General features: G+C 40.0%; 3 protein-coding genes across 4 annotated transcripts in view; 1 reads left to right on the top strand and 2 right to left on the bottom strand.

Annotated features, from left to right (window-relative positions):
* LOC117348852 overlaps positions 1–6404 on the bottom strand; it is a 47233-nt gene extending 40829 nt beyond the window's left edge. Inside the window, exons 1-2 of one of the 2 annotated variants that reach the window (XM_033921408.1) lie at positions 6303–6404; positions 1142–1302 (exon numbers count right to left, since the gene is read on the bottom strand). In XM_033921408.1, coding sequence (XP_033777299.1) covers positions 1142–1302; positions 6303–6379 — 238 coding nt within the window. In that variant the 5' untranslated portion in view covers positions 6380–6404. The remainder of the gene's footprint in view (positions 1–1141; positions 1303–6302) is intronic. The other variant, XM_033921406.1, reaches the window with a different exon arrangement.
* On the top strand, positions 1067–11551 carry MED31 (mediator complex subunit 31). The gene is made up of 4 exons (XM_033921409.1): positions 1067–1207; positions 3208–3282; positions 6730–6826; positions 9515–11551. The coding sequence occupies exons 1-4, from the start codon at positions 1183–1185 to the stop codon at positions 9702–9704; spliced, it is 387 nt and encodes a 128-aa protein (XP_033777300.1). The 5' UTR covers positions 1067–1182; the 3' UTR covers positions 9705–11551.
* A 4750-nt stretch (positions 11552–16301) lies between these two features.
* On the bottom strand, positions 16302–26169 carry TXNDC17 (thioredoxin domain containing 17). Its single transcript, XM_033922019.1, has 4 exons — positions 25705–26169; positions 22592–22673; positions 20084–20159; positions 16302–16577 (listed from the first exon to the last, which is right to left on the bottom strand). Exons 1-4 carry the CDS (start codon positions 26012–26014, stop codon positions 16509–16511), a joined length of 537 nt encoding a protein of 178 aa, XP_033777910.1. The 5' UTR covers positions 26015–26169; the 3' UTR covers positions 16302–16508.
* Between the last annotated feature and the right edge of the window lie 22 nt (positions 26170–26191).

The raw sequence follows: 26191 nt of genomic DNA, 5'->3' as shown, positions 1-26191 counted from the left end.
GTGCCTAAAGTTAGACGCCTAACTTACTCCCTCTTTTACAAAACCGCGCTAACAGCTGCCATGTGGCAAAAGCCCCGAAGGCCTTAAAATCCCTAGGGGCTTCAGAGTCGTGACTGCAACATCAGCCGCTAGCATGGCTTTGTAAAATGGGGGGGGGGGGGGGGGGGGGGGAGGGGGGAAGGTTAATTGGCAAAACACCCATAGCCTCAGTAATTAGAAAAAAATTTAATTGAGCAATAGGCACCTATCAGATTCTATTAAAAAAACCCAGGCACTTAGGCATTAGGCGCTGCTACTGCTGGGTTTCTGCTCTGGGGCTAACCCTCAGTCCACTTTACACAGCCACACACAAAATTATTGAATGTGCTCTGCACGCCTTCCTCTATGCCTGGTTTTTAGGAAATTATTAAAACCTTACTTATTTGATAAATAAGAATGCTGATTTTTAAATATTTACAATGGTGTTTTTAGTTTTTAATCTTTTTCAACGTATGTTTTTTATTGATAGCAATGCATTGAAATTGTATTTTAGCTAATACTGTTGTATGTAGTAGTGTATTTTTGAAATTGTATGTTCTCCTGAAATGTTTCAGTATCTTCTGTTGTGAACCGCCTAGAACTGCTGGTGGGGCGGTATACAAGAAAATAAATTATTATGATTATTATATTATTATTTCATTTTCTTTGTTGCAATATCTACTGTAACAACTAATGACTAATCTGTGTGGTTTACTTGCTATCTGTCGTAGGAAGGATATTAGTATGGCACGGCGCCCTGTGGTTTTTAATTTACAATGCACACTTTCAAATTATAAATATGTATCTAAAGATTAAAAATATCATCACGCTTCGTCTTATTAATAATAAGATTTACATTTTTCAAAATCCACATTGGGAGAATGGCCGATGCCCATGAAGTGGCGCCATTCTTGGATTTGAAAAATGTAACTCTGACTAATAAGATGAAGCGTGATGATGTAATCCGAAACGAGGCTTGCAACGCACGCCACACCCTCTTTCCAAGCGTCTGACGTTCGTCCGGTCGCCCGAGTCGGCGGAAGTTGTTGTTCGATTAAAAAAAAAAAGGTCTCCGCGAAGCTGTTCGACTCGGTAAAGGCGGGTTATTCCCGTTCAGACCTACGGAGTTTGGAGTTTGGAGCTTGGGCTGTCTGACCGGGCGCTATGGCCGCTCCCAGTCTGGAAACAGGTTCAGTATCCTCCCTAGTCTCTACAAAACGTTGCTCCCTGGGGGTCAGCTCTTCTGGTCTGGTCCATTTAGTTCCGTTTAAGTTCTTCATCTGTCTGAAATTTAAAAAAAAAAAAAAAAAAGCTGAATTTTTTACTTGCGGAATTAAAATGTTAAATTTGTGGTTCAAGGGTTCTTTATGTTTTTGTTAGAAAAGTCAGGGATACAATTTTTTTTTTTTTTTTTTAATTCAAATTATTGTGTCTGCCTTTGAAAAAAGAATGGCCAATTTATTTGATGATCTGTGAATGAATGAATATTTCAGAGCTTTATTTTAAAAAAAAAAATCTATTGATTTTCAAACTTTGATGGTGCAATACAAATGGTAAATAAGAAAAACTGCACAAAACATACTATTACACTAAACAAACATTTTCTCGCATCCTCATCTTAATTCTTATTAAAAATTATTTATTCATGTTTACACTTTCAATAAGTGAAAACAGTAAAGAATATATTTTATACGTAAAACAACACTTAATATCCTCCCCCCCTCCCCCACATTATCCATTGGTTATCAGAGTTTATGATAAGTGCTCTATATCAAATATATCTTATCCACATATTAAACATTTATAAACCTTAAGAAACTGTTGCATAAACCTTCCCTCCTCTCAATCTCACAAGGAAAATAAAAATTCATGTAAAAACTTTATCCTCACCCTCCCCTTTCCCTGGATATGCAAATTAATACATCAATAAAAATCAATTTGAAATTTTTTGTATTCCCTGACAGATCAGCATTCCTTTTTGATAATTTATAAATTAAACATAAATTTGCCCACCAAAATGTAAAGTTAAGTCGATCCCCTCATCTTAATTCTTAATATAATCATACATATGATGTGTTTACAAATTATAATTAAATAATTTATTCAAAATACATTTCCCTCCCCCACCCCCCCTCCCTTGATGTGTAAGGAAATCTAATGAAAACGAAAGAAACATGACCCTGATTATAATGCAATAAAAGTAGTCAATGGACTCCATACATTATAAAAGGACTTACTTATTTCAGAGCTTTATGATATCTGCTGTTGGTGTATCCAGAGTGGCAAGCTAGCTGATTTATGGGCCCTTTGACCAAGCGGCAGCAAAATATGGCTCTAGCACTAGGATGGGCGTCGGAATCTCTTCTTATTCGTCTTTTGGTGCAAGTTTGTCACTTTAATCTGGCCAACTTCAAGTCTTTTTACACCCCCCTTTACAAAACGTCGATAGCAGTCTTTCGCGCAGGCCAGCGAACTGAATGCACTGCACTGCTCCTGATGCTCATAGGAACTCTATTTGTGTCGGGAGCAGCTCAGAGCATTCAGCACACCAGCTTACACTAAAAACCACCATTGTAAAAAGGGGAGTAAAGTTTGTAAACTTTTGCAAAGTTTAATGCATCTTGTCAACAATCTATATTTTGCACTGTCAAAACACGTCAAGGTCAAATACACACTTTTACCATTTAATGCACACACTTCCCTATCCCCTTTTTACAAAACTGTGCAAGAGGTTTCTAGCACCGGCTAGCACGCTGAATGCTCTGCGCTGCTCCAATGTTCATAAAGTTTCTTTGAGCGTCAAAGCAGAGCATTCAGTGCCCTGACTGGCGCTGAAAACCTCTTGCACAGCTTTGTAAAAAGGGGGGGGGGGATAATTTGGCCAGAAGCACGCATTATTTTCTTAACACTCCTGAGTAACTGTTCCTCTTGGATCTGAATCGTAACGGTATTGGATTCCTGTTTTAAAAGGCATAGAAGACATCTGAACAGAGAGAAAAGGGGGACAGCAACTTTTTAGGGTATGGGATCAAAATAGATTGAAACCAATGTATGTATACTGAAATAAATTAATTTTTGGAAGATTAAATCAGTCCAAAAAGTTCATGTATAAGGATCTGTTAACTTGTAGTTAAAGCTTTCAAATGACACACATAAATAATGCACCGTTGTTTTTATTTCTATATTCAGATGACCAAGCTCGGATTCGATTTCAACTGGAGTTAGAATTTGTTCAGTGTTTAGCAAACCCAAATTACCTAAACTGTAAGTATTTAAAAGTTAACATTTATATGATATGAGCAGTGAGCTTTAGTGAAATATTTATAAATCGGGGATTAAAGTTTACATTGTTAAAACCCTTGTTAAAACCCTTGTGTAAAAGGAGCCTAACGGGGAATTTCTATAAGAGACATCTAACTTATAAGTAAATTGGCTTCAATTATGAACTTTAACAAATTCATAATTTGGAAAAAAAATTAATTAGGAGATGGGTGCAGTTCTACAAAAGGCTGCTTTTAAAGAGGCAGTTCATCTGGCCATGTTCAAAGTCCTTGGAAATATGGCAGCTTGCAAGAATATCTCATCAGCGAATAGATTTAGGGATTTGCATAATGATGAAGCTTTAAGAGGAATATGAGAAACTAAAAAAGAACCAGCACAGATGCAACAAATGTAATCTGGTAAATCAAGAAGCCTTCAAAGAATGTCACATTCATCTTTTTGATGTTGCTACTACCACTGATGCATTAATCACAGACTACATTCCCCCTGTCATATTCTCGGGGGTTAGGGGCACAGCCCCCTCACAAATAAGCAGAATTAGCAAATAACTGTAGGGCTGACTGAACCACCCCTTCCTCCCTCCCACCTCCTGGCCCTCTCCACACCTTACTTTTAAAGCCTGGTGGTCTAGCGGTGAAGCAGGGCAGGGGCAATCGTCCTACACTCCTGCCCCGTGTAGCGCTATGAACAAAAATAGCTTCCTTAAGTTCCCACTGTAGTCTTGCGAGACCATGGGAACTCTCAGCAGCTGTTTTTGTTTGTGGCTCGGCAAGGGACAGGAGCATAGGAAGATTGCTTCTGCCCAGCTTTACTGCTAGACCACCAGCTTTTATTTTTTTTTTTTTAATTCCTTACTTAATTTTCAATTACATTTCCAAGCATACACATCTTGAACAGAAAGAATGGCAGAAATAGAACATACAAATAGTACAAGTTAGAGAGGAAACTTAAATAAAATAAAAAAAATAACAACAATTCCTATCATTCTCAAGTCCTCTATTATAGGGATCCCGGATTCAATCAAGTGAAAATTACAATATAGAAATACTTGAATAATAATAAAATAACGATAAAGCAATAGCCTGTAATGGTGGGAGGTTATCTTCATTAGAATTGCTGTCACCTATTCTTTATCAAGGCGTTTAAGAGACAGAAATCCAGTCAGCTGGGATGGATCATAAAAAAACATTTGAAGGATTTATATCCGATTATGCACTTGCAAGGATATCGTAAGAAGAAAACTCCTCCTAAAGCTGTCACTGCGGGTCTCATCAGCAGGAACTCTCACCTTCTTCTCTGGGTGTCTTTAGAGACAATCAGGAAACATCAGTATTTTGTGTCCCAAAAATTTTTTAGATTTGTTTTTCAAAAATAACCTCAATATCCATTCCTTATCAGGAGCTAAGGCAACTGTTACCAGAAGTGTTGATGATTTCACAATTTTCTCCTCCGAGGTTTCCAATAATTCAGAAATATTAAGGGGCTTGTCTCGATAATTTTGTTCTGGATCTGATTGTTCCAGCTTTTTTTTTTCTGGAAGATAATATACTCTAACAAAGGGAGGTAAGACCACCAGGTTTTAAAAGTAAGGTATAGAGAAGTCTGGGAGGTGGTAAGTAGGTGGGGTGGTTTAGAGACTCGAAGATAACCAAATTCACAACTCCTAAACCTGTGAATATGGAAGGAGGAGGGGTGTACCAGTATTTGAAGCAGTCAACATCATCGGTGCCAGTAGTCAATGACTCCAAGGACAGAGGAATTGCCTTAATGCAGCAGTATAATACAAATCTCACAAATAATGAGGAGCAGAAGCAGCTTCTCCTTTGCCTTTTTGCTCAGCGCATAAAGACCTATCCAACTTGCTCCAAAGCCACACTGTTAAATACTGACTGAATGTAGAACTACCGTTAGCTTTGCACATAACATTTTGTATTTACTGTGGAATAATGATGTTAGTTACCAGACATCACTGAACACTGAAAAATGCATAAGTCATTAGGCCAACAAGCCTTTTTTTTTCAGCTGTAACAGTGTAACTTCTTTCCAAGCACATTTGCTCACAATTTAGGTTTAGACGGAAAATTTAATATAAATTATGTATTTGTATTTTTATGTATTAAATTAAAAATCACTGAACGACCAGCAAAACTCGACAACCAAATCTCCAATCTACTAATTATGACCCCCAGACTACAAAACATTCAGAAAAGAAATAAAGACTACTTTTCAAGAAATTCCTGCAAAAGACTTAATACCACTTGCTCCTTCCCACTTCCCAATCCCTTCCAGATTCCCTAAAGCAATCTCATCTACTCTTTATCTCCTCTAGAAATTACCAGATCTTCCTGTAATATGTCTTTTGTAATCCGCCTTGAACTGCAAGGCAATGGCGGAATAGACATCTCTAATGTAATGTAAATATTCAACAAAAGGCATAATCAACAAATTTGGCATAATCAAAAAGTGGCCAGACATAGAACAAAAATAGACTTGTAAAGGTCATGTTGCATGAACTTCAAATTTTTTTTTTTTTAAACACCCTGCTGCATAACCTATCCAGATATCATCTCAAAATGTTGCTTTCATATTAGCTGCATTATCGGTCACATAGATCAGTGTTTCTCAACCTTTTCAAGCCAAGTATCCCCCTAACCTAACAAATACCACCTGAGTACCCAGTCTAAACTCTGCCCCTGACTCCACCCCCATAATAATAATACTAATTGGAATGCAATTTCTTTCATCCATTTTTCATTTACACATAATATAATCTTATTGATACATAAATGTAACCACAAAATTAAATAAAAACCACAATACACTGTACGTAGAGAAAATGTTAATTATCATTTATATTCGGGGGATTTTCAAAGATGTCAAGGCAATGTCAGCTCAGTAACAACCATAGAAAAATAGACAAATATAGTGCAAAATATAGACAGCAGATATAAATTCTCAAAACGTTTTGATCACTAAATTGAAAATAAAATCATTTATCCTACCTTTTGTTGTCTGGTGATTTCATGAGTCTCTGGCTGCACTTCCTTCTGACTGTGCATGCTTCCACTCCTCTTTGCATTTTTATGTTTTAAGCTCAGGTGTTGGGATCAAGCTTCCAAGTCAGTGTTCATGGGGACATAATCTGATAATAACTTTTGAGATGTTTGTCGAAAAAAAGTCCCTACGAATGGGTAAAGTATGTTCATAGAATACTAAGTACTTAGACACACAAAATAACATAGAAAACTATGGTACTTTGTATGTCTAAGTGCTTTGAAATTTATCCTCCAAATATCTAGTGACTCCAGGCTTCATGAAAATAAATTCTGCACATTCCAGAGCATCCTGGTTAAGTGCAACTCTTCATGTGCAAATATTTGCATTCAATGTAGAAATCTTCAGATTAAATTTAAATCTTATTTCTTGTAGTTCTCGCCCAAAGAGGGTACTTCAAAGACAGAGCATTTGTGAATTATCTTAAGTATCTGCTTTACTGGAAGGAACCTGAATATGCCAAGTATTTAAAGTAAGTAAGGAACGGGGCTTGAAAGTTTGGAAGTTAAATAGAGGAAGGGGGAGGAGTGCTGGGGATTGGGTCAAGCATGGGATTTTAGTATCCCAACTGTCCAGGATAATATAGAAATCCAAAGATCACAAAAGCCTCAAATATCTGAAGAGGTTAAAACAAATAGTTGATAAGAGAAACCTGCTCTTAGATTTCCAACTCTCAGAGCACAATAGACAGTATTTTTGTTCCTCGCCTAGATATATATTTTCTGAGGGGCCCTGATCCTTATATAGTTCCTATGGCCACAAATTTGGACTTGGAGAATAAGATGTACAATGTCAGCGTCTATGAGGCAGACTTGGTTTTTTCTGTTACATAGAGCTTTTTGGACCCCAGTTGGATTACAAAAATTAAATAGTTCCTTGTCTAATAGATGCTGGCATTGTAATATGGATGTAGGGACTTTGGATCATCTTTTGTATTATTGTCCCCATATCTTAGCCTTTTGGAACTCAATCTGGGATCAAATAAATTGTTTATTGGAAAATCATGTAGCGTTATCTTATGATACTGTGATATTTGGAATGTCCATGAGAAAAAAGAGTCAGATATCATCGAGTAACAATAAACTTTTATTGATCATGACAGGAGTTGCCATCCAACATATTACTAATAACTGGAAAGATCACAGTAGACTTAATTTTAATTTCTGGTGGAATTCGTTGTGTCACTTATATAGAATGGAAAGATCACTGGCGGTACAGAATGGAAAGTATAAAAGTTTTATAAAAATATGGGAGCCATTAACATCTTTTTGTCATGCCATTTTTCTATTAATTATACACCACTTAGTGTTGAAAGAGGGGAAGGGTTAATGGGAGGGTTTATGATCTTATGAATAATGGGCTTATAGGGTGGGTGGAGGGAGGGTTGCATTTATATTTATAAGATACAATGATAAGATGTTCAAGTGATCTAATTAAATGTTTATTATGATTTCTGTACACTTGATGAAAGTTTAAAAACAAATAAAGAATTAAAAAAAATATATATATATATAACATTCCATTCCCAAGATTTAATTCCACAGCAAAGCTCTTCTCTTATGGCTCATTTCACAGTGTAGGCCTTATAAACCTTCATATATATTTTCTGAGGGGCCCTGATCCTTATATAGTTCCTATGGGCAAACTAGATAGGCCATTTGGCCTTTATCTGCCATCATGTTTCTATTGGGCCCATCAGCCCCCCCCCCTTTGATCCACCACCCACAGGAGATCATACAGGTTGCCTAATCTCTCCATCTCAAGTTGAGAGGGGGTGCGAGACAGTTTAGGGGTAGTTTGGACACTGCTGGACTATTAGATGGACTTTAAACCTAAAAAAGAGGAAACAGATGACCACTAAGGCAGCTATAATACCAAAAACACTGAATAATAAGGTTCTCAGCCAAGCAATGCTGGGTTTCCATGAAAATCCCATAAGGGAGTCCTTCCATTCCTTTTATCACTTTGCCTGACCTTCTCTGTACCTTTTCCATTTCCACTTTTGTGAGATGCAGTGACCAGAATTGCACATAATACTAAAGGTGCAGTGGCACCACAAGAAGCTTTATGATACTGTTTTACTCTCTATCCTTTTCCAAATACAGTGGTACCTTGGAATCCGAACGCCCCAGAACTCGAACGATTTGGAATCCAAACTTTTTTTTTCCCCTTCATTTTTGCCCCAGAATCTGAACGCTGCTTTGGAATCCGAACTGCAAGCAGTGCTCAGCTCAAAGCTTCCCCTCTGATGCAGCTTCCTGTTTCTGCCTGGGAGGGAAGCTTTGGGCTGAACACCACTTGCAGCTGCCATTGCCGATCTTGCTGCCTCTGCTGCTGGGGGTCCCGATCTAGCTGTTTCTGCCAGGTAGGCCCGATCTTGCAGAGTTTGTGGGACCAAGGAATGGATTAATCCAGTTTCTATTCTTTTCAATGGGAAAAATTGTCTTGGAACTCTAACGTTTTCGAACGGGGTTCTGGAACGGATTAAGTTTGGATTCCAAGGTACCACTTGTAATTCCTAATATTGTGGCCTTTCTTTGCCACTGCTACATACTGAGTTATACATAAGAATGTATGAGCATGAGATTTGGGGAGACTTATCAATAAAGGGCAATGTCCAAAGGAGTATTTTTAAAATGTGAAAAATGGTTTTTCTGTAGGTGTTAGCTATCTATTCTGTGCTGCCAAGCAGTGCATGCTAAATGCTGAGCAGCCCGTTCTGTTCCTCTGGGCGACTGAAGCTGCTTGGCAGTGCAGCTTTGTAAAAGCCCACCCGAGCTTTTAGCTTTGCTCCCATAATCTGTATACTATATTGTTCCCCTATAGCAAGGGTATCAAAGTCCCTCCTAGAGGGCCGCAAGCCAGTCGGGTTTTCAGGATTTCCCCAATGAATATGCATGAGATCTATTTGCATGCACTGCTTTCATTGTATGCTAATAGATCTCATGCATATTCATTGGGGAAATCTTGAAAACCCGACTGGATTGTGACCCTCTAGGAGGGACTTTGACACCCCTGCCTTATAGGGAAGTGTAGAAAAAGGATAGCCCACAGTTTTTCAAGCAGTCTATAATGTACAATTGGTTTTATGCACTCTGCTCTTTGAACGGAGTTTCTGCTGTCGAAATAGATGCTGGCTGCAGTCTTATTCCTTTTGCAGGTATCCTCAGTGTCTCCACATGTTAGAGCTTCTCCAGTACGAACATTTCCGGAAAGAGCTAGTGAACGCACAGTGCGCCAAATTCATCGATGAGCAACAGATCCTTCACTGGCAGCATTACTCCCGGAAACGCATGCGTCTTCAGCAAGCTCTGGCAGAGCAGCAGCAGCAGAACACTTCAGGGAAATGATTGTGGGCAAAGACTCGGTGTGTCAAACAGGCAGCTGTAGTTCAGACAATAAATGAAGGAAGTGCCCTTCTCATCATTGTGTACCAGATCAAAGTGGTGGTAGCGGACATGGAGCAGAGACTACTGAAACCAAAGCAAAGCTGTGCTAAACCTGCTTCCTATAATGAAGCAACTGCTATACACGAGGTTGTTTAATGTAAACTTTATATTTTTGAAGGAGAAGATACACGACCACAGCAGCCCAATAGTATAAGATGGAAGAGGAGCAATTTTTTTTTTTAACTTGCATTTTAGAGAATGACTGACTGACCTGTGAACACAATTCATGCTATGTGAGTGTTGAACACTCTGTTCATCATGTATATTCTTGCCGACTTTTTTGGACTATTTGATTTCCTTTCCTGAGACTCAATATCCCGCCCAGAACTGTTCGTTAGGAATTGTAAGAAAGCCTTTAATTTACTAAACTAAACCGTAACCTTATATGCCGGGTCTTCAACCAAAGGAAGCTCGATGCGGTTAACTATTTGATTTCCTTTCCTGAGACTCTCCTTTTTTTTTTTTTTTTTTTTTCCAGTTCAATCATTTTTTATTAATATTTTTGTTACAGAATATAAGATTGCATATACGATCGGTCAGTGAAATAGCTTCAAATACAGAAAGTAAAGAAATAACATAACAAAACATAACCCAACTATCAAACTGATCAGCTGTGTGTACAGATCATTAATGATCACATGAGATTAAGAGAATATAAGACCACTAAGAGTATCACTGAAAGTTATAGTATGGCCTATATAATTATATAGACAATGAAGAGGAGACAAGACTCTCCTTAATACCCCGCCCAGAACCATTTGTTAGGAATTGTAAAAAAGCCTTTAATTTACTAAGAAGTTTTGCACCCCAGACACAGAAAGGTGGAAAATTTTAATAGGAAACTGTACTACAAGGCTTTATTTATTAAGACAGCTTTGAATGAGGTACAGAGAGGAGAGCTTACTACAAATCAAGTGGTGACATGATGTTACGACCTGATATCTAAAGGCTTTTTCTTCATTCTGTATCGATAGGGAAAAGCTTGAATGAAGCAAGCCCTAAAACTGTCACTCTTAGAACTGTATATTTGTGCCGTTTCTACTATGTCCCGCACAAATTTGTCACCTAGATATCAGGCCCTTGAAATCAGTTTCACTTCTTATAATTGTCCTCTGCCTATTGTGTGTGTATAAATTGGATTTTAGGACATAGCACGCAGGCCTTTACTCGCAGAGAAGCCCAGTCTGTTAGAGGTCAGATACATTTACCAACTGTAAAAGCTAGTTCCAGTGTAATAGGAATGGTATGAGGAACCATAGGATTTTCCATCTGTGCTCACGAGCATATTGCAGAAGATGTCAATCACAGCTTTTCAACTCCTCCTCCGCAGCCTCTACTGCCCCCTTCAGTTCTTCCTTTTGCATGTCTCTGATATGCTCTAAGGTGGATTCCCTGGTAGCCCAGGTTACCAAATGCACTTCCCTGCCAAGTGAGGAAGGCATAGTTTTGAAGGATCTGCAGAGTGGATATGGTCCTCAGGAGGCAGTTTGAGGCTCTAGCCTTGGGAATTAAGGCTGCAGTTGCAGCCTTCTTCATGGCATGCACCTGTTATTCCAAGTTACGAACTCGGAACATGGTGGAGGCTGAGCCCTTGCCACAACTTGTGTTAGCTGGAGTAGACTAAGAACAAAAGAAAAGCCTTACTTGGTCAGATCAATGGTCCATCAAGCCCAGTAGCCCATTCTCAAAGTGGCCAATCCAGGTCACTAGTACTTGGCCCAAACCCAAGGAGGAGCAATATTCCATGCTACCAGTACAGGGCAAGCAGTGGCTTCCCCCATGTCTTTCTCAATAACAGACTATGGACTTTTCCTCCAGAAACTTGTCCAACCCTTTGTTAAGACCAGCTACACCATCTGCTCTTACCATATCCTCTGGCAAAGCATTCCAGAGCTTAACTATGAGTAAAAAAAAAATTTCCTCCTATTGGTTTCAAAAGTATTTCCCTGTAACTTCATCGAGTGTCCCCTAGTCTTTGTAATTTTTGACGGAGTGAAAAATTGACGTGCTTTATGATATCAGAGTCATGGGGAAAGTCTCAGCATATTCGATCTCTGCTCATCTTATGCTTTGGACCAGACAATGTGTGGGTGATTCAACCTCTAAATCAACACTGAGCAGGCTCCTGAGTAGCCAGTTGCCCTTTTGTAGATCATGGAAGGAGAGCTTTTCAAGGTTCCAGACACCATACCAGCTTTTTAAAAAAATCTTATTTCCTTTTTCTTTTGCTCCTTTTTTCAGTTTCCACCCCCCCCCCCCCCCAAAAAAAAAAAAAAAAAAAATAATAATAATAGTTGTGGACTTTGTAGTGAGATTGAGAGTTGGTATGATTTTTTTTTTTCTCTGTACATAATTTGTTGCAAATGCTTATAATTTTGTTATACAGGAGCAAGTTTATTCTTGTGAATTTCATTAAAAACACACTTTCTAGTGAATCCAACAACATATTCATAAGTGTGTCTCTTATCAGAAGACAAACTGGTATAGCGGATTCAATTGTCAGTTTCACACCTGGACGTAACAGGAGTCGCCCGTGCCATTTACCAGAAGTCACTGAGGGCCCCTTTTACAAAGCCACAGTGGTGATGCATCAAATCGTAGAAATTGAATGGGCTTCGGTGCCTTTACTACGGCTTTGTAAAAGGGGCCCTGAATTAGCTAAATTAGTACAAGGGCAGTGGATGGTAAACAAATTCTGGTGGACAAAATGTTGCATAGTGTGTTGAGACAAAACCACGTTTCCATCTTGCTCCTACAGCACATATCTGTGAAGCAGAAATAATTTCTTCCTTATCAGCAGCAGATGAATCCAGATACGAGTGGGTTATAATCATCCGCCAGCAGGCGGCGATAAAGAACACCAAACTGAGCTCTGTCATATATCGGATGGTAAGTTCCTTGGCAGCCATTTTGGTTCCCCCCCTCCTTGTGGTTGGCCTTTAGCCATCTGGGCTGTTCATTGTTCACTTCTGGGCCTAGGAGAGGTGCTTAACTTGATTAATAAGGTGTTTGACATGACAAAAAATTTGCAACTATCCCAAATTCCATTACCAACTGCAAATGACTTGGCAATTTTCTTTAGTTCTAAAATCACGGGACTACGAACCTCTTGTTCTTCAAGCCTAGTAAGTATAAACAATTACTGGGAAAAGTCACCTGATGAAGTTCCAGTCGACCTAATATGGTCCACTTTTAATGATCCAGATTGGACGGATTTTTCTAAATTATTTTCCAGATATTCTAAATCTTACTGTATGTCGGACTTCTGCCCAGCTAATTTTATGTCCTGCGCCCCTCTGGAATTTAAAATGAAAGTGCTAGAATGGATTACTGATTCACTAGATAAAGGTATTTTTCCGCAAGAAGAGGGTAATATAATTGTTACACCTATTATTAAAATAAAAAAAGAATCTTCTCCTTACCGATAGCGTCCATCCCCTTCTTTACTAAGATCATGGAGGAGTTGGTGCAAATTCAATTAACAAAATATTTGGAATCTCATTCTTCATTACACGATTCACAATCAAGTTTTAGATCTCACCATAGTACCGAGACAGTATTAGCTTCACAACTGGACCATCTGAACAGTCTTCTGAGTAAGGGTAGTAATGTGTTTGTGCTTCAGTTTGACTTGAGCAGCGCTTTCAATCTAGTAGACCAGTGGTTCCCAACCCTGTCCTGGAGGACCACCAGGCCAATCGGGTTTTCAGGCTAGCCCTAATGAATATGCATGAGAGAGATTTGCATAGAATGGAAGTGAAAGGCATGCAAATCTGCTCCATGCATATTCATTAGGGCTAGCCTGAAAACCCGATTGGCCTGGTGTTCCTCCAGGACAGGGTTGGGAACCACTGCAGTAGACCATGGTAAATTGCTTAAGTTTTTGGATTCTTTAATCCAAGGTAAGGCACTCTCATGGTTTAAAGCAGGGCTGCCCAAGTCCGGTCTTCAAGATCTACTGGCAGGCCAGGTTTTCAGGATATCCACAATGAACATGCATGAAAGAGATTTGCATACCAAGAAGGCAGTGCAGGGAAATCTCTCTCATGCATATTCATTGTGGATATCCTGAAAACCTGGCCTGCCAGTAGATCTCAAGGACCGGACTTGGGCAGCCCTGGTTTAAAGGATTCCTAGAATCAAGACTATCAGGTTAAATTCAAGGATGCACTTTCAGGAATATTGGAAGAATCCGTGTGGAGTCCCACAGGGCTCCCCACTTTCTCCTACACTTTTTAATGTGTATCTTCTTTCGTTGGGTCATTGGATGAGTAAATTGGGTTTGAAGTTGTTCAGCTATGCTGATGATATTACAATTGTTATTCCATGTTGTAATACACTATCCAACAGTATTCAATTTATTGAGTCTGTGCTAAACACAATGGATGCTAGAATTCAAGCTGAAACTAAATCGGGGAAAAACTAAATTCTTTTTTTGTGTCTTCACAATAATTAAGATCAAATCAGTATCATTTACAGTAAGCCCCACAATCAAAATTTTGGGAGTTGTTTTTGATTAACTATGAAAAATCAGATAGATGCAGTGGTTCAAAAGAGTTATTATACCTTATGGAAACTCTGTACCATCAGATCCTACTTTGATGCTACTTCCTTTACACTTTTAGTTCAGACATTACTTTTGAGTATTTTAGATTACTGTAATATTGTATATTTGACAAGTACTAAGAAAAATTTGGCTAGACTGACCTTGGTTCAAAATATAGCTGTAAGAACGATTTATGGCCTGAAGAAGTACGATCATGTAACTCCTTATTATCGTGAGTTGCAGTGGAGGCCCGGGTGATTTTCAAGTTGGGATGTTTATATTATAAAGTTGCTTTTGGTGTTGCCCCTTCATATCTTGTTGATAGATTTGTTATTGTGACACATGAGAGGAGTAGAAAAGCTCATGCCCTATTTACATTGCCTTCAGCAAAGGGATTTAAAAGTAAGAGACATCAAGGGCATTCATTGTCTTTCCTATCAAGCTGCTTCTTATGACAAAGCTGTCTGGCCATTATTGATTAGATCTATATGTTATAAACATTACAGAAAACTTTTCTTTTCTCTAAATTTTTGGCTAGCTAAATTTCTGTGCATCACTTTATCTCTGTATTTTCCCATAGCATAATCTTTTGTTAACCGCATTGAACTAAAGGTTATGCGGTCTAGAAATTTGCTATTATGTTATGTATGGTTATATAGCCGGATCACATTTACTGTACCTTTCCAGATGATGTAAAAACATATATAAGCAACTGAATCTTTGGGAAGGTTGTACTAAAACCAGACAGAAATGGAAAGCTCTTATTTGTGATTTATAAACAGTTGTACAGAATATTGCCCCTTTTGATACTTTAATAAAAAGATTTAAATATAAAATCATAAGTGTTCAAAGCATGTGTAAATGATGAAAGCCCCCATCATCGTCCCAAGAAAACTGAAAACCCATCTGTTTGACACTTAATCTCCTATATCCTCTCCTCCTCTCCCTTCCACCTCTTCCCCATCCCCTTTCCATCCCACTTCCTCTCTCCCCCTCTTACCTCTCCTCCCCATCCTCTCTTCTCTCTTTAAGTCACCTTGAGCCTGTATAGGTATGAGCGACACACAAATAGAAGATTAGATTAGAAGGAGTCTATGGCAAGGGTGTCAAAGTCCCTGCTCAAGGGCCGCAATCCAGTCGGTTTTCAGGATTTCCCCCAATGAATATGCATGAGATCTATTAGCATACAATGAAAGCAGTGCATGCAAATAGATCTCATGCATATTCATTGGGGAAATCCTGAAAACCCGACTGGATTGCAGCCCTCGAGGAGGAACTTTGACACCCCTGATCGATGGAGATAGAGCTTGCAGGGACAGGAACAAACTTTGTTTCCATGTCATTTTCTATCATAGACCCTAATTTTCAACATTTCTAAATCACTGTAACTTTGAAAAGAAAATTTTCATCTAAGTTTGCTTCCAACATGGGGAAACACCTGAACTTGGGGAAAAATGGCTTCTTCTTGACTAACTCTTTGCCTCTGCAGAAAACATTGAATTTATCTCCAGGACTAAAGTTGCTAGGGCCCTTTTCTTCAGTTCCAGTCCATAAGGGCTACAACTGAGTTATATTTTCAAGATATCTCTAATACATATTCATGAAAGACTTGTTTGCCAATCTCCTCGTCTATATTATTAGAGAAAAGCTGACCCACTCATTGAAGACTAAAGTATTGAAGACTAAAGTAAAATCCAAAGTATTAGGGCAGTGCCGCATAACCCTGTCTTCATCACACAATAACTAGGCAGAAGATAAATTTGCATATAATGGTACTCCAGTACACATAACTGGCTAGCTATGCCTTCAGGCCAGGGTTGAGAAATACTGCTAGGGTGTTCAGAATGATTGCCAGTGCTCAAGGCAGAATGGCCACCAGATAGAATCAACAAGGGCTTGGTCACCATCTGGGTAGGATACAGCAACATTGGAAGTTTCTACAAAAGGGAACCTCGTTTGTTGTAAGTTTTTATTATAAATCTGGTTGTATTTTGATTATCTTCAAAGTGGGATTCAACACATTTGTTAAAAGTGATAAAGCTATGACATCATAGCCAGAGTATTATGACATAGTTATCGTTCTTATCTGCCCAATCTTTCAGTTCAAACTGTTTTGTTGAGGGCGTTTTTAGAACCGTCACGTTGCAGCAAACCACCATTCAGTCGTCTGTAAATAGCATCTGCACAAGCGCGGACTTAAAACATTCTTCTTCCACTAGCTTCTGAGGCTGAAGAAAAAAAAGAAAGGTTATCAACAGTCATACGTAAATAGAAAACCTATGATATGTCTTAATGCAGCCCTTTCAAAATTAATGGCCTGATGTACCTTATGTTTTATTCTCATGTTCTATCTATGGTAGGAGGAAGGGGAATAGTATACAAGATCCCTAAGTTATGAAGACAATGAAAGAACAGCCTATCTAACTTTACTTGAAAGTAATTTTTACTTGGTTCCTTAAAACGATTCTTACTGCATAAGTTATCAGCTGCTCCCTTAACAGCCACCTGACAAGGCTACATACAAAACCTATAGGCCTAATTTCCAAGAGAAAAAATTGACCTTAAGTTTCAGATGTCTGTCTCGCCTCTCCCACTACCTTTTAAAATTATTCATCCAATGCTATCCAATTCTGCCATAGACAGCACTAAGTACTCCATCAGTTAGAATCCCCTTATTTCCTATAGGGAAAGAAAGGAGGTAAGGGTTATGACAGCTGTTGTAGTTGGTGATTCAATCATTAGGCATGTAGGATAGCTGGGTGGCTGATGGGCGTGAGGATGACCTGGTCATGTTCCTGCCAGGTGCGAAGGTGGCAGACCTCATGCGTCACTTAAATTTGATTTTAGATAGTGCTGGGGAGGAGCCAGCTGTCTTAGTATATGTAGGTACCAATGACATAGGAATATGTGGGAGGGAGGTTCTGGAAGCCATATTTAAGCTCTTAGGTAGAAAGCTGAAATATAGATCCTCCAAGGTAGCATTTTCATAAATGCTCCCAGGTCCATGCGCAGGACCCAAGAAGCAGGCAATGTGTGGTTGAGATGATGGTGAAGGGATGAGGGATTTAGATTTGTTTGGATTTAGATTGATTAGGAACTAGGCGACCTTCTGGGAAAGAGGGAGCTTGTTCCGAAAGGATAAACTCTACCTTAACCAGGATGGAACCAGGCTGCTGGCACTAACATTTAAAAAGGAGATAGAGCAGCTTTTAAACTGAGATGTTAGAGTACCGTATATAGCACTGAATGATAAGGTAGATATAATAGGCATCTCGGAGACCTGGTGGAAGGAAGACAATTAATGGGACACTGTATTACCTGGGTATAAATTATATCACAAGGATAGAGTAGATCAAATTGGAGGGAAGGGGGAGGGTGCGCTACAACGGGAACTCCCCACAGCCATTTCCTATTGGCGATCCACACAGGGCAGGAGCATAGGAAGATTGCTCCTGCCCCGAAAGCCTGCTAGCCCACCAGGTGAGCCTGGGATGCCGGGGGGAAGGCTAAACTATGGGGTTATTTTCTTTTTCCCCCTCCCCCAAAAATCATGAATATGTGAAATCGCGATTGTCGAAACTGCGAATGGGGAGGGGGAAATGTACATCCCAGGGTGCTAAAAGAACTCAAACATGAAATTGCTGATCTGCTGTTAGTGATCAGGTACTACAGATGATTTTAGCGACAGGTTACAGAAGATTGGAGGGTGGCCAATGTTACAAGGCAGTCCAGCAATTTGAATTTTGGCGGGAAAGTCAGTTGGTCTCTTTTTCCATAGAATAGAAAAGTCTCTGGTGGGTTTGAGATGTTCCTGTGAAGCTGGGTTACATGTTCTCTCAGGGTTTCTGCAGCTAGCATTGTGCTTGTTGCAGGTTTCTGGGTCTCAGCTGCATCAATTCATTATACAGTTATTGCTAAATGCAGATGGTGAAGCTATGAGCGGAGGATGGTTCCTTCTTGGCCTACAGATCGAGTCAACTTTTCAAAATTATTGGAAAGTACTAAATGCAATGGAAATTACCTCTCCATGGCAGAAAGTGTTAACACTGGGGGTGCTCAAGCTCCCATGGCATCCGACTGCACAGGCGTGGAGGTACAGGCAGTACATGTTTAATAAAGAATTTTACTTTCTATGTAGTTAAAATATTAATGCAATTAATTGTGTTAAATGCCCACTTCTACCTAAAACATTTCCCTTTTTCATTAACCATGTTTTTAAAACCAATATCACCTCAGGTAGTATACAGCATGTTAAACTATAAAAAATCTATGTAGATAGAGCAAGGGCTTGTTTATCTCAGAGATAGTTTCCCCACAATGTAGAAATAGATTCTAGTTCGCCCACTCTTGAAGAAACCTGGTTTGGATGGCATAGTCCCAGCTCACTTTCAGTCAGTGTCTCATTGGCCACTGATCGCCACTTTGTTGGAGAAATTGGTTCTATTGCAGCTGGTTTTTTTGTTTTTTTTTTAAGAGAAGGCCCATTCCTTTCATCTGGAACAATCTGGCTATATAGTGATCCTTCCAGTAGATGCTATTTAAAAAATAATCTGCATGGTTTCTGAAATTTTCCTTGTCAGTCATCCTGGATCCAGGGGGTTGCCTTGTTTTTAATCTAATACGTTTACAGTGCTTTTCTCTTCCCTGCCACTGACATACAAGGAATGTATGTTCCATAATGAGAAACAGCCACAAGCTGGTAAAACATGAGAAGTTTACAATGGATCTTAAATTAAGCCATTTCCTACCAAATTATAAGAAAAGAAGGAGAATGATCTGGATCACTTAAGTTTGACCAAAATCTTCAATACTGCTTTAATCTTAATTCAAAACACAAGATAAGTTTGAAAATGCTCTGAATTTGTCTTCTCCTTCTTGAGCACCCCACATTCCCTGAAAGTTAGTGTTAACAAGCACTCTTCTGTTGCAAACACTGCACTTTTTGTCTGATAGGTTGTTGAGTCTGTAGCAGGTTGAAATGGAAAACCGCCATCAGTGTTTAGAACCAGGGCTTAACTTCTGGGCCCACAGACTGGAACACAGCTCTGCCTCTTCTTTCCAGGGTCCAGAACAGCAGGAGTATTATTGCTCTAGCCCAGTGGTTCCCAACCCTGTCCTGGGGGACCCCCAGTCAGTCGGGTTTTCACGATATCCCTAATGAATATGCATGAGAGAGATTTGCATACCTGTCACTTCCATTATATGCAAATCTCTCTCATGCATATTCTTTAGGGATATCTTGAAAACCCGACTGGCTGGGGGTCCCCTAGGACAGGGGTCTCAAAGTCCCTCCTTGAGGGCCGCAATCCAGTCGGGTTTTCAGGATTTCCCCAACGAATGTGCATGAGATCTATGTGCATGCACTGCTTTCAATGCAAATTCATTGGGGAAATCCTGAAAACCCGACTGGATTGCGGCCCTCAAGGAGGGACTTTGAGATCCCTGTTCTAGCCTCTCCCTTCCTTGCAACCTGCAGAGGGGGAGAACAGGTGAGTCTGGAGCAGAGTGGAAAATACTCTACTTCCTAATCCAGACACTCTTCTCCAGCTGCTTCTGCCCCACTTAAACTGCCTGTTTCTAACATTTTGCCAGCTCCAGATCTGTTTTTAGCTGCTAGGGAGGCTGGGATCACCCAAGAACTTGGCCATTTGTAAAGTACTTTACCTCATCTGTGCTTGCCACTGGACGAAGTGCAATCTGTGCTCAGTAAGGAACAAGTTGTACTACGACTTACCGTCCCACATTTAAGAAGCGTAGGCACTCCAGTCAGCTTCAGATTTTGTTTGAATTCATTGCTGGGATTTTTCCAGCTGTGTAAGGAAATGAAGAATTATGTTTCTCTCTCCTCAGTTTGTCAGTATCTATATGCAGCTCTAGCAGATTAGTGGACAAGGTCTTAAGTCTTTACTTACTAAGCAGTGGGATATACAAAATGTAGGGAGGAGATTCATGCACTAGCAGACAAATATATATAAATATAGGAAAAAAGTTTATGTAAGCAATTGCACATTTATACAGATGAGTATGTGTCTTATCAGTTAACTAGCATTACCAAATATGGAACTAGTTACTGCTTCACATGACCTATAACTGCTCTGTTTTAAAATGTAGATCACAGAGTTGTTAGAACGATAAGGGGCAGAATTATGCAACTGTTTAAAACTCCTCAGATTCATCCTAAAATATACTGAGGCAATTTTCAAACAGCCAGGTAAACCGTTTGAGAACTGCCCAGTCCTGCTAAAACTAATTTAAAGAATGATCAAAGATTTGCTGATTTTAGCTGGGTAAAAACAAGAGAAGCCAGGGACTTGTTTAGGTCTGGGAGAGAAACACACAATCATTTGTATGTAATAAAGCAGATACAAATTTTCTTGGTAATTTTCTCAGGGTAAAAGAGAAAGTGTGCGCATACTTTCCCTTTGAAAACTGAGCAAAGCAATAGATATGAATATTCACAGACTTCGCATCCCTCCTTCCCACCCGCCTGTCAAAGTCGTGGCAAGGGATCCCGCCTTCCTGCTCACACGTTGAAGCCACCGGTAGGAATTCCTCCTTCCTATTTTTCTATAATTGTTATTGAGGTGACATTGCATATTTTAAAGTCATCCGCCTTGACCTCTTTGAAAAAAAAACCCCGAATATAAATGATAATTAACATTTTCCGTGATTACAGTGTGCTTTGTGGGGGGTGATTTATTTTGTGGTTACCATTATTTAAGATTATATTGTAGGTATATGAAAAATGGATGGAAGAAACTGCATTACAATTAGTACTATTATGGGGGTGGGGTCAGGGGCGGAGCGTGGGCAGGGGTACATGGTTAATATTTGTTAGACTTAGGGGGTACTTGGCATGAAGAAGTTGAGAACACTGGCCTAGTTTATAAAGGTACCTTGGATGCCTTAGGCATTTTGTCCAGCTGACCTGTTATAATACCTTTGTTGTTTGGGGGAGGAGAGAGAGGGATCTAACAACCTATTTTATAAAGGAAATGTAGATGTCTAAGTGTCTTTATACAGAAGATAACTAGATTTCCTCCCAGTATGGCACAATCCTCACACACAAAAGATCTAAACTAGAGAATGACACGGTGACAAAATTCATCACCGTCCCCGTGGATAACTGTGGGAAACCATCTTCATGTCATTCTTTAAGGAGAGAGGGAAGAATCAGAGTATAATTGGGCACAACCACTGACCTGCAAGCTTTGCTTTGAAGAATGCTGGTGTAGAAGGACTGAGGTTGAAACAGACACTACAGAATGACAGTCTCTGGTATCCAGAGCAGATATTGTGATGTCATAATGCCTCATTCCACCAGTGCCTAAGAGCCAATCACATCAGTGATGTCACAATGGCTTCATTATCCTTGGCTCACATAAGAATCAGAGTATGAATGGCCACAACCACTGACCCGCAAGCTTTGCTCTGAAGAACGCTGGTGTAGAAGGTTGAAATAGACACTAGAAAATGACATGGGATTATTTCCCGCGGTTATCCGCGGGGACGGGAACGGTGATGAATTTTGTCACAAACAAATGCAAGGAAGTTTTTTTTCACCCAAAGGGTCGTGGACACTTGGAATGCGCTACCGGAGGAAGTGATCAGGCAGAGTACGGTACAGGGATTCAAACAGGGATTGGACGGATTCCTGAGGGATAAAGAGATCGTGGGATACTGAGGGAGGAGCTGGGATGTAACACAAGTATAGAAAGCTAACCAGGTAATAAGTATAGAAACCCAACAGGTCGTGCATGTGCAAGACCGGAGGGTTAGGACTACGATGGGAAGATAGGACTTCAATGAGAAACCAAGGTGGCAAGGGAGCCCCTTCTGGTGATTCAGACAGGTCGTGACCTGTTTGGGCCGCCGCAGGTGCGGACTGCCGGGCAGGATGGACCTATGGTCTGACCCGGCGGAGGCACTGCTTATGTTCTTATGTCATTCTCTAATCTAAATGTGTACCTACCCTGCATTTTTTTTTTTACACATGTATTTTACAACTTTATCCCCTAAATCTCCACTCCAGTCCTACTCCATCCAAACGATGACTCTGGGAACAAGTTACACATGCACTTTTATACCAGTGTATTGAGAAGCATAATGGACAAAAGTCTTATTTCACATGTACACAATGCTTTACTTCCTAAAATTGACTCTCTGTACAATGCTGCATCTGACTAGAAATAAGCATTTGTAATTTAAAAAATGAATAAGAGAAAGCATGTGAATAACTTACTATTCTCTTTCTCCAACATCACAGTAAATAAAGATAGATTCCTCTGGGAGATACTGCAGATTTTCTTGCACAATTGGTTCAGCTACAACACACAGAGATGTCACCTTTAACATTTTTATTAAAAACTTTATATACTGCATAATGGCCTAAAAGGATCCAAGTGGTTTACAATGCATCAATCGCATTCATTGAGAAAAGAACTCCATTAGAAATAGAAAGGAAAGATTAAGAACAAAAGTTTAAAAAAATTTTCCCTTAATAAATATAACAAACCACATCTCAATAAGAATCATTCTAATGGCAAAACAATAAAACACTCAAATCTCAATGAACCATAATTTATACAGACAGCTAAAAATTCTCCATTGCAAAACCAGTTATTACAGATCACAGCCCCAAACTCTATTCTAAGTTGAGAAAGCGAATTGAAAAAAGTGCTTTTAAATGTCTTAAAATTTATATAGGATTCTTCTTTTCTCAAGTCCATGGGCAGGTTTAATAGGTAGTGAAGAGCTTACTACTAAACTAAACTAAAGCTTAACTTTGTAAACCGAGTCATCATTCTGAGAAAGCTCGACTCGGTTTATAGCAATTAAATAAATAGGGAATGATTTACAAATGATAAACAGATAAGGATGAAAGCAGAAAATCTAAAGAAATTGTAGTTTTGGTAGAAACCTAAATGACAAAAATCTATATGTTATACTTAATCACACCCGAAAATGCTTTCTATACTTTCAATCCATGTGTTTTGGGTCTTTTTTTTTTTCTTTTTGAATGAGAAAGATTTATGTATAAGCACTGCAGCATAGTTATATTCCAAAAGGTAGAGCTCCCAGGGCAGGCTTAACTATTAGGCAGATTATTGGCTACTTCTGGTAAGGGAATGGGTCCCCAAAACCACTAGCAGGCTGTAACCCCTTCGGTTTCAAGCAGGCTTGGGGTCTCTGGTAGCAGGTGGGCCCAGGGCAATTGCGCTCTTAATACCAGCTGAGAAGAGCTGCAGTCAAAAGTTATATAATTGATTGGTTTTGGAGTTTGTGTAGCTCCAAGCATCTTTCTGTACTTTTTATTTGCAGGGAGAATGGGCAATATTCAAATAGCTCATTTACAAGGATGAATCAATGACTTTTTTAAATTTGCAAAAATATCCAAAAAACTATTTGCTAAACATAATCTAGAAGGTGCTATGCCACAAATACATCACGTATGTGCAACAACAAGGAGCCTCTTATTTCATTGAAAAGCTGCTTCAGGAGGAGGGAGATTAGATCAGATCAACCCTATCAGCAAAGAGAACCACTGTCTGTTCTACCACCACCACCACACAAAAACCACACCAATGGGAGGACTCACATTTTTTTCTTATCCTTACATGTGTGTCTAATGATTGGTTGTATATTGATTAATAGTTTAGTTACCTTTGTTTTCTTTTTAGATGAGGATGTGAAGGTGTATATTTATCCCAATGCAGATATCAGCTGAACCATAGGCTTAATGCTATTTCAATCACCTCTTTCTATAATTTTTTAAGTGTTAAACATTTTTTTTTACCTTTATACCTTTATCATATATGTTTTCTTAGTTAATATGGCTATTTCCTTCATCTTGGTATTTCTCTGTGCATCCCTACAGAACTGGGTAGAAATCCAAGAACACCTTCCTGCTTCCTCTTTCCCTTTATTGCAACTACATATGCTCCAAAATCAGTTGTACATACTTTTAACTATTGGGTGGAAGACAATTTTCAGGAAAAAAAAAAAGTACAGTCCTTTCTCATTATTCACAGTAGTATAGTTCCCAAAAATGTTTGTGAAAATAGGGTTAGGTTTCTGCATGGGACAGCAGTTGGATGCTTGTAATTCACTCTCTGGACGCTTGGGGACCATATCTAGAAGCAAATACCAGACTATGACATGAAAGTAAAAGCAAAGAAAGCTAGTTTAAGAGCAGGTCTATGAAACACAGCAGTGCGAATTGGGAATATCAATCACAATGGATGCAACCTCAGATATGTGAACACACAAATAACAAAAACAGACTGTACCCAAATTGTTCCCCACTCTGTATATTTTTCAAAAGCTCCAAACCCCCCCCCCCCAAACAAACCACAACCTAACAACATTTAATGCTGCCTTGATTGATTTGCAAAGCAATACACATCTTCCTTGGTATTTGCGGGGGATAGGGGCAGAGCCGGACTGCGAATGGAGTAAAACCGCAAATATCTTCTCGTCCGGCTCTGATCCACCCCCGCCTCCCTCCCGGCCTTACCTGGTGGTCGAGCAGGCTTTCGGGGCAGGAGCGATCTTCCTACGCTCCTGTCCTGTGCAGATCGCCAATAGGAAATGACTACCGTGAGTTCCCGTAGTCTCTCGAGACTATGGCGGGAGCTCAAGGCAGTGAAAAAATATGGTTTCCCCCGCCCCCCCAAAAAAAAAAATCGCAAATTTGTGCAACTGCGAATGGGGAAGTGTACTACACTTAACTCATTATACTGTAGATTTATACCCTGGATGCAGAGTCTGAAAAATTTCACTCTTTGGCCTTCAGTCTCACTCCTTGACATGATAAATATCACTCTTGATATCTCTGAATGTTTGAAACTCCCATTTTCACCCCTATTCTGCAATCCCTTACATTTGCTACTAACTAGAGCAGCACAGTGAATATACTAAAATCCTCACTCCACCCAATCCACTCCAGCCCTTGAGCGGAGACAGATGGAACCCAAGGTATGACCTAGGGCCCAAGTGTTTGGGGGGGGGGGGGTCTGTTCAGGTGAACTAATTCCATAGCTCCTAGGATAGATTTTTGCTGAGCAAGTGAAATGTGTCCCTTTTTTTTTTTTGCTACTTCTCCTCCAGCGTAGTCAGAACCACACAGGACTCCCTTCTGACGTCACTACTTGGGCGCGAGACAGAGCCTTGACGCAAGGGAGCAGGAGGCCGGCGCGAGCAGCAGGTGAAGGACGCTGCTCGCGCCGGCGAACATTTAAAGGGGGAGGGAGCTTACGTCACTGCCCAGGGCCCCGTTTGATTGCTGCAATACAGTACGGGTCCCGACTTAAGAGAAAGTTAACCTAGAAAAGGGGTGGGGTGGGTTGTTTTCACCTTTCACGCAGTCAGGGCACCAGCTCGCTCCCGTTTCGTTTTTGGAGCCACAGAACAAGGCAAACACGAGCTGCTCCGGGAACCTCGCCAGGGCCTGGATGAATTCCTTGTAGCCGCGAACCTTCACCTCCGTATACTGCGTCTGGGACATCTTGTCGGCGTGCTGCTCGGGGCTGGAGAGGCAAGAGTCGGACCTTGTACCCGCCTCACTTCCTGTTTGAACTCTTGGCGGACCGGCTTCTTCCCAGTACTCGGAGTCTGATGCCTCGCCGCCTGGGAGGGGCGCCGCCTCCGCTCCTGCGTCATCCATCCAACAGAGCTAGCCCAGTCCTTGTTTTGCCCCGTTGCATGCAGGGAGTTGTAGTGAGGTGGGCTAGAGCGACGTGGAAGAGTTTTCTCGGGACTTCGAAGCAAAACGGAGTCCGCTCGGGGGTCTCTCTGGAAAAATTGCAGTAAAGGAGCATTTTAGAAACTCTCCAAAATAGAA

The sequence above is a fragment of the Geotrypetes seraphini genome, chromosome 15 (assembly GCF_902459505.1).
Source record: "Geotrypetes seraphini chromosome 15, aGeoSer1.1, whole genome shotgun sequence".
Classification (NCBI taxonomy): Eukaryota; Metazoa; Chordata; class Amphibia; order Gymnophiona; family Dermophiidae; genus Geotrypetes; species Geotrypetes seraphini.
The sequence above is the reverse complement of the archived record's forward strand: the minus strand, read 5'-3'. Positions and strand labels throughout refer to the sequence as shown.

Excerpts from the sequence above, each read along its gene's own strand:
- TXNDC17 (XM_033922019.1), bottom strand. The coding sequence starts at position 26,014 with ATGGATGACGCAGGAGCGGAGGCGGCGCCCCTCCCAGGCGGCGAGGCA. Across the intron at positions 20,160-22,591 it reads GATGTTGGAGAAAGAGAATA|CTGGAAAAATCCCAGCAATG; the intron begins GTAAGTTATTCA and ends TTCCTTACACAG. Across the intron at positions 16,578-20,083 it reads CGCTTCTTAAATGTGGGACG|CCTCAGAAGCTAGTGGAAGA; the intron begins GTAAGTCGTAGT and ends TTTTTTCTTCAG.
- MED31 (XM_033921409.1), top strand. The coding sequence starts at position 1,183 with ATGGCCGCTCCCAGTCTGGAAACAG. Across the intron at positions 1,208-3,207 it reads CGCTCCCAGTCTGGAAACAG|ATGACCAAGCTCGGATTCGA; the intron begins GTTCAGTATCCT and ends TTCTATATTCAG. Across the intron at positions 3,283-6,729 it reads AAACCCAAATTACCTAAACT|TTCTCGCCCAAAGAGGGTAC; the intron begins GTAAGTATTTAA and ends TATTTCTTGTAG.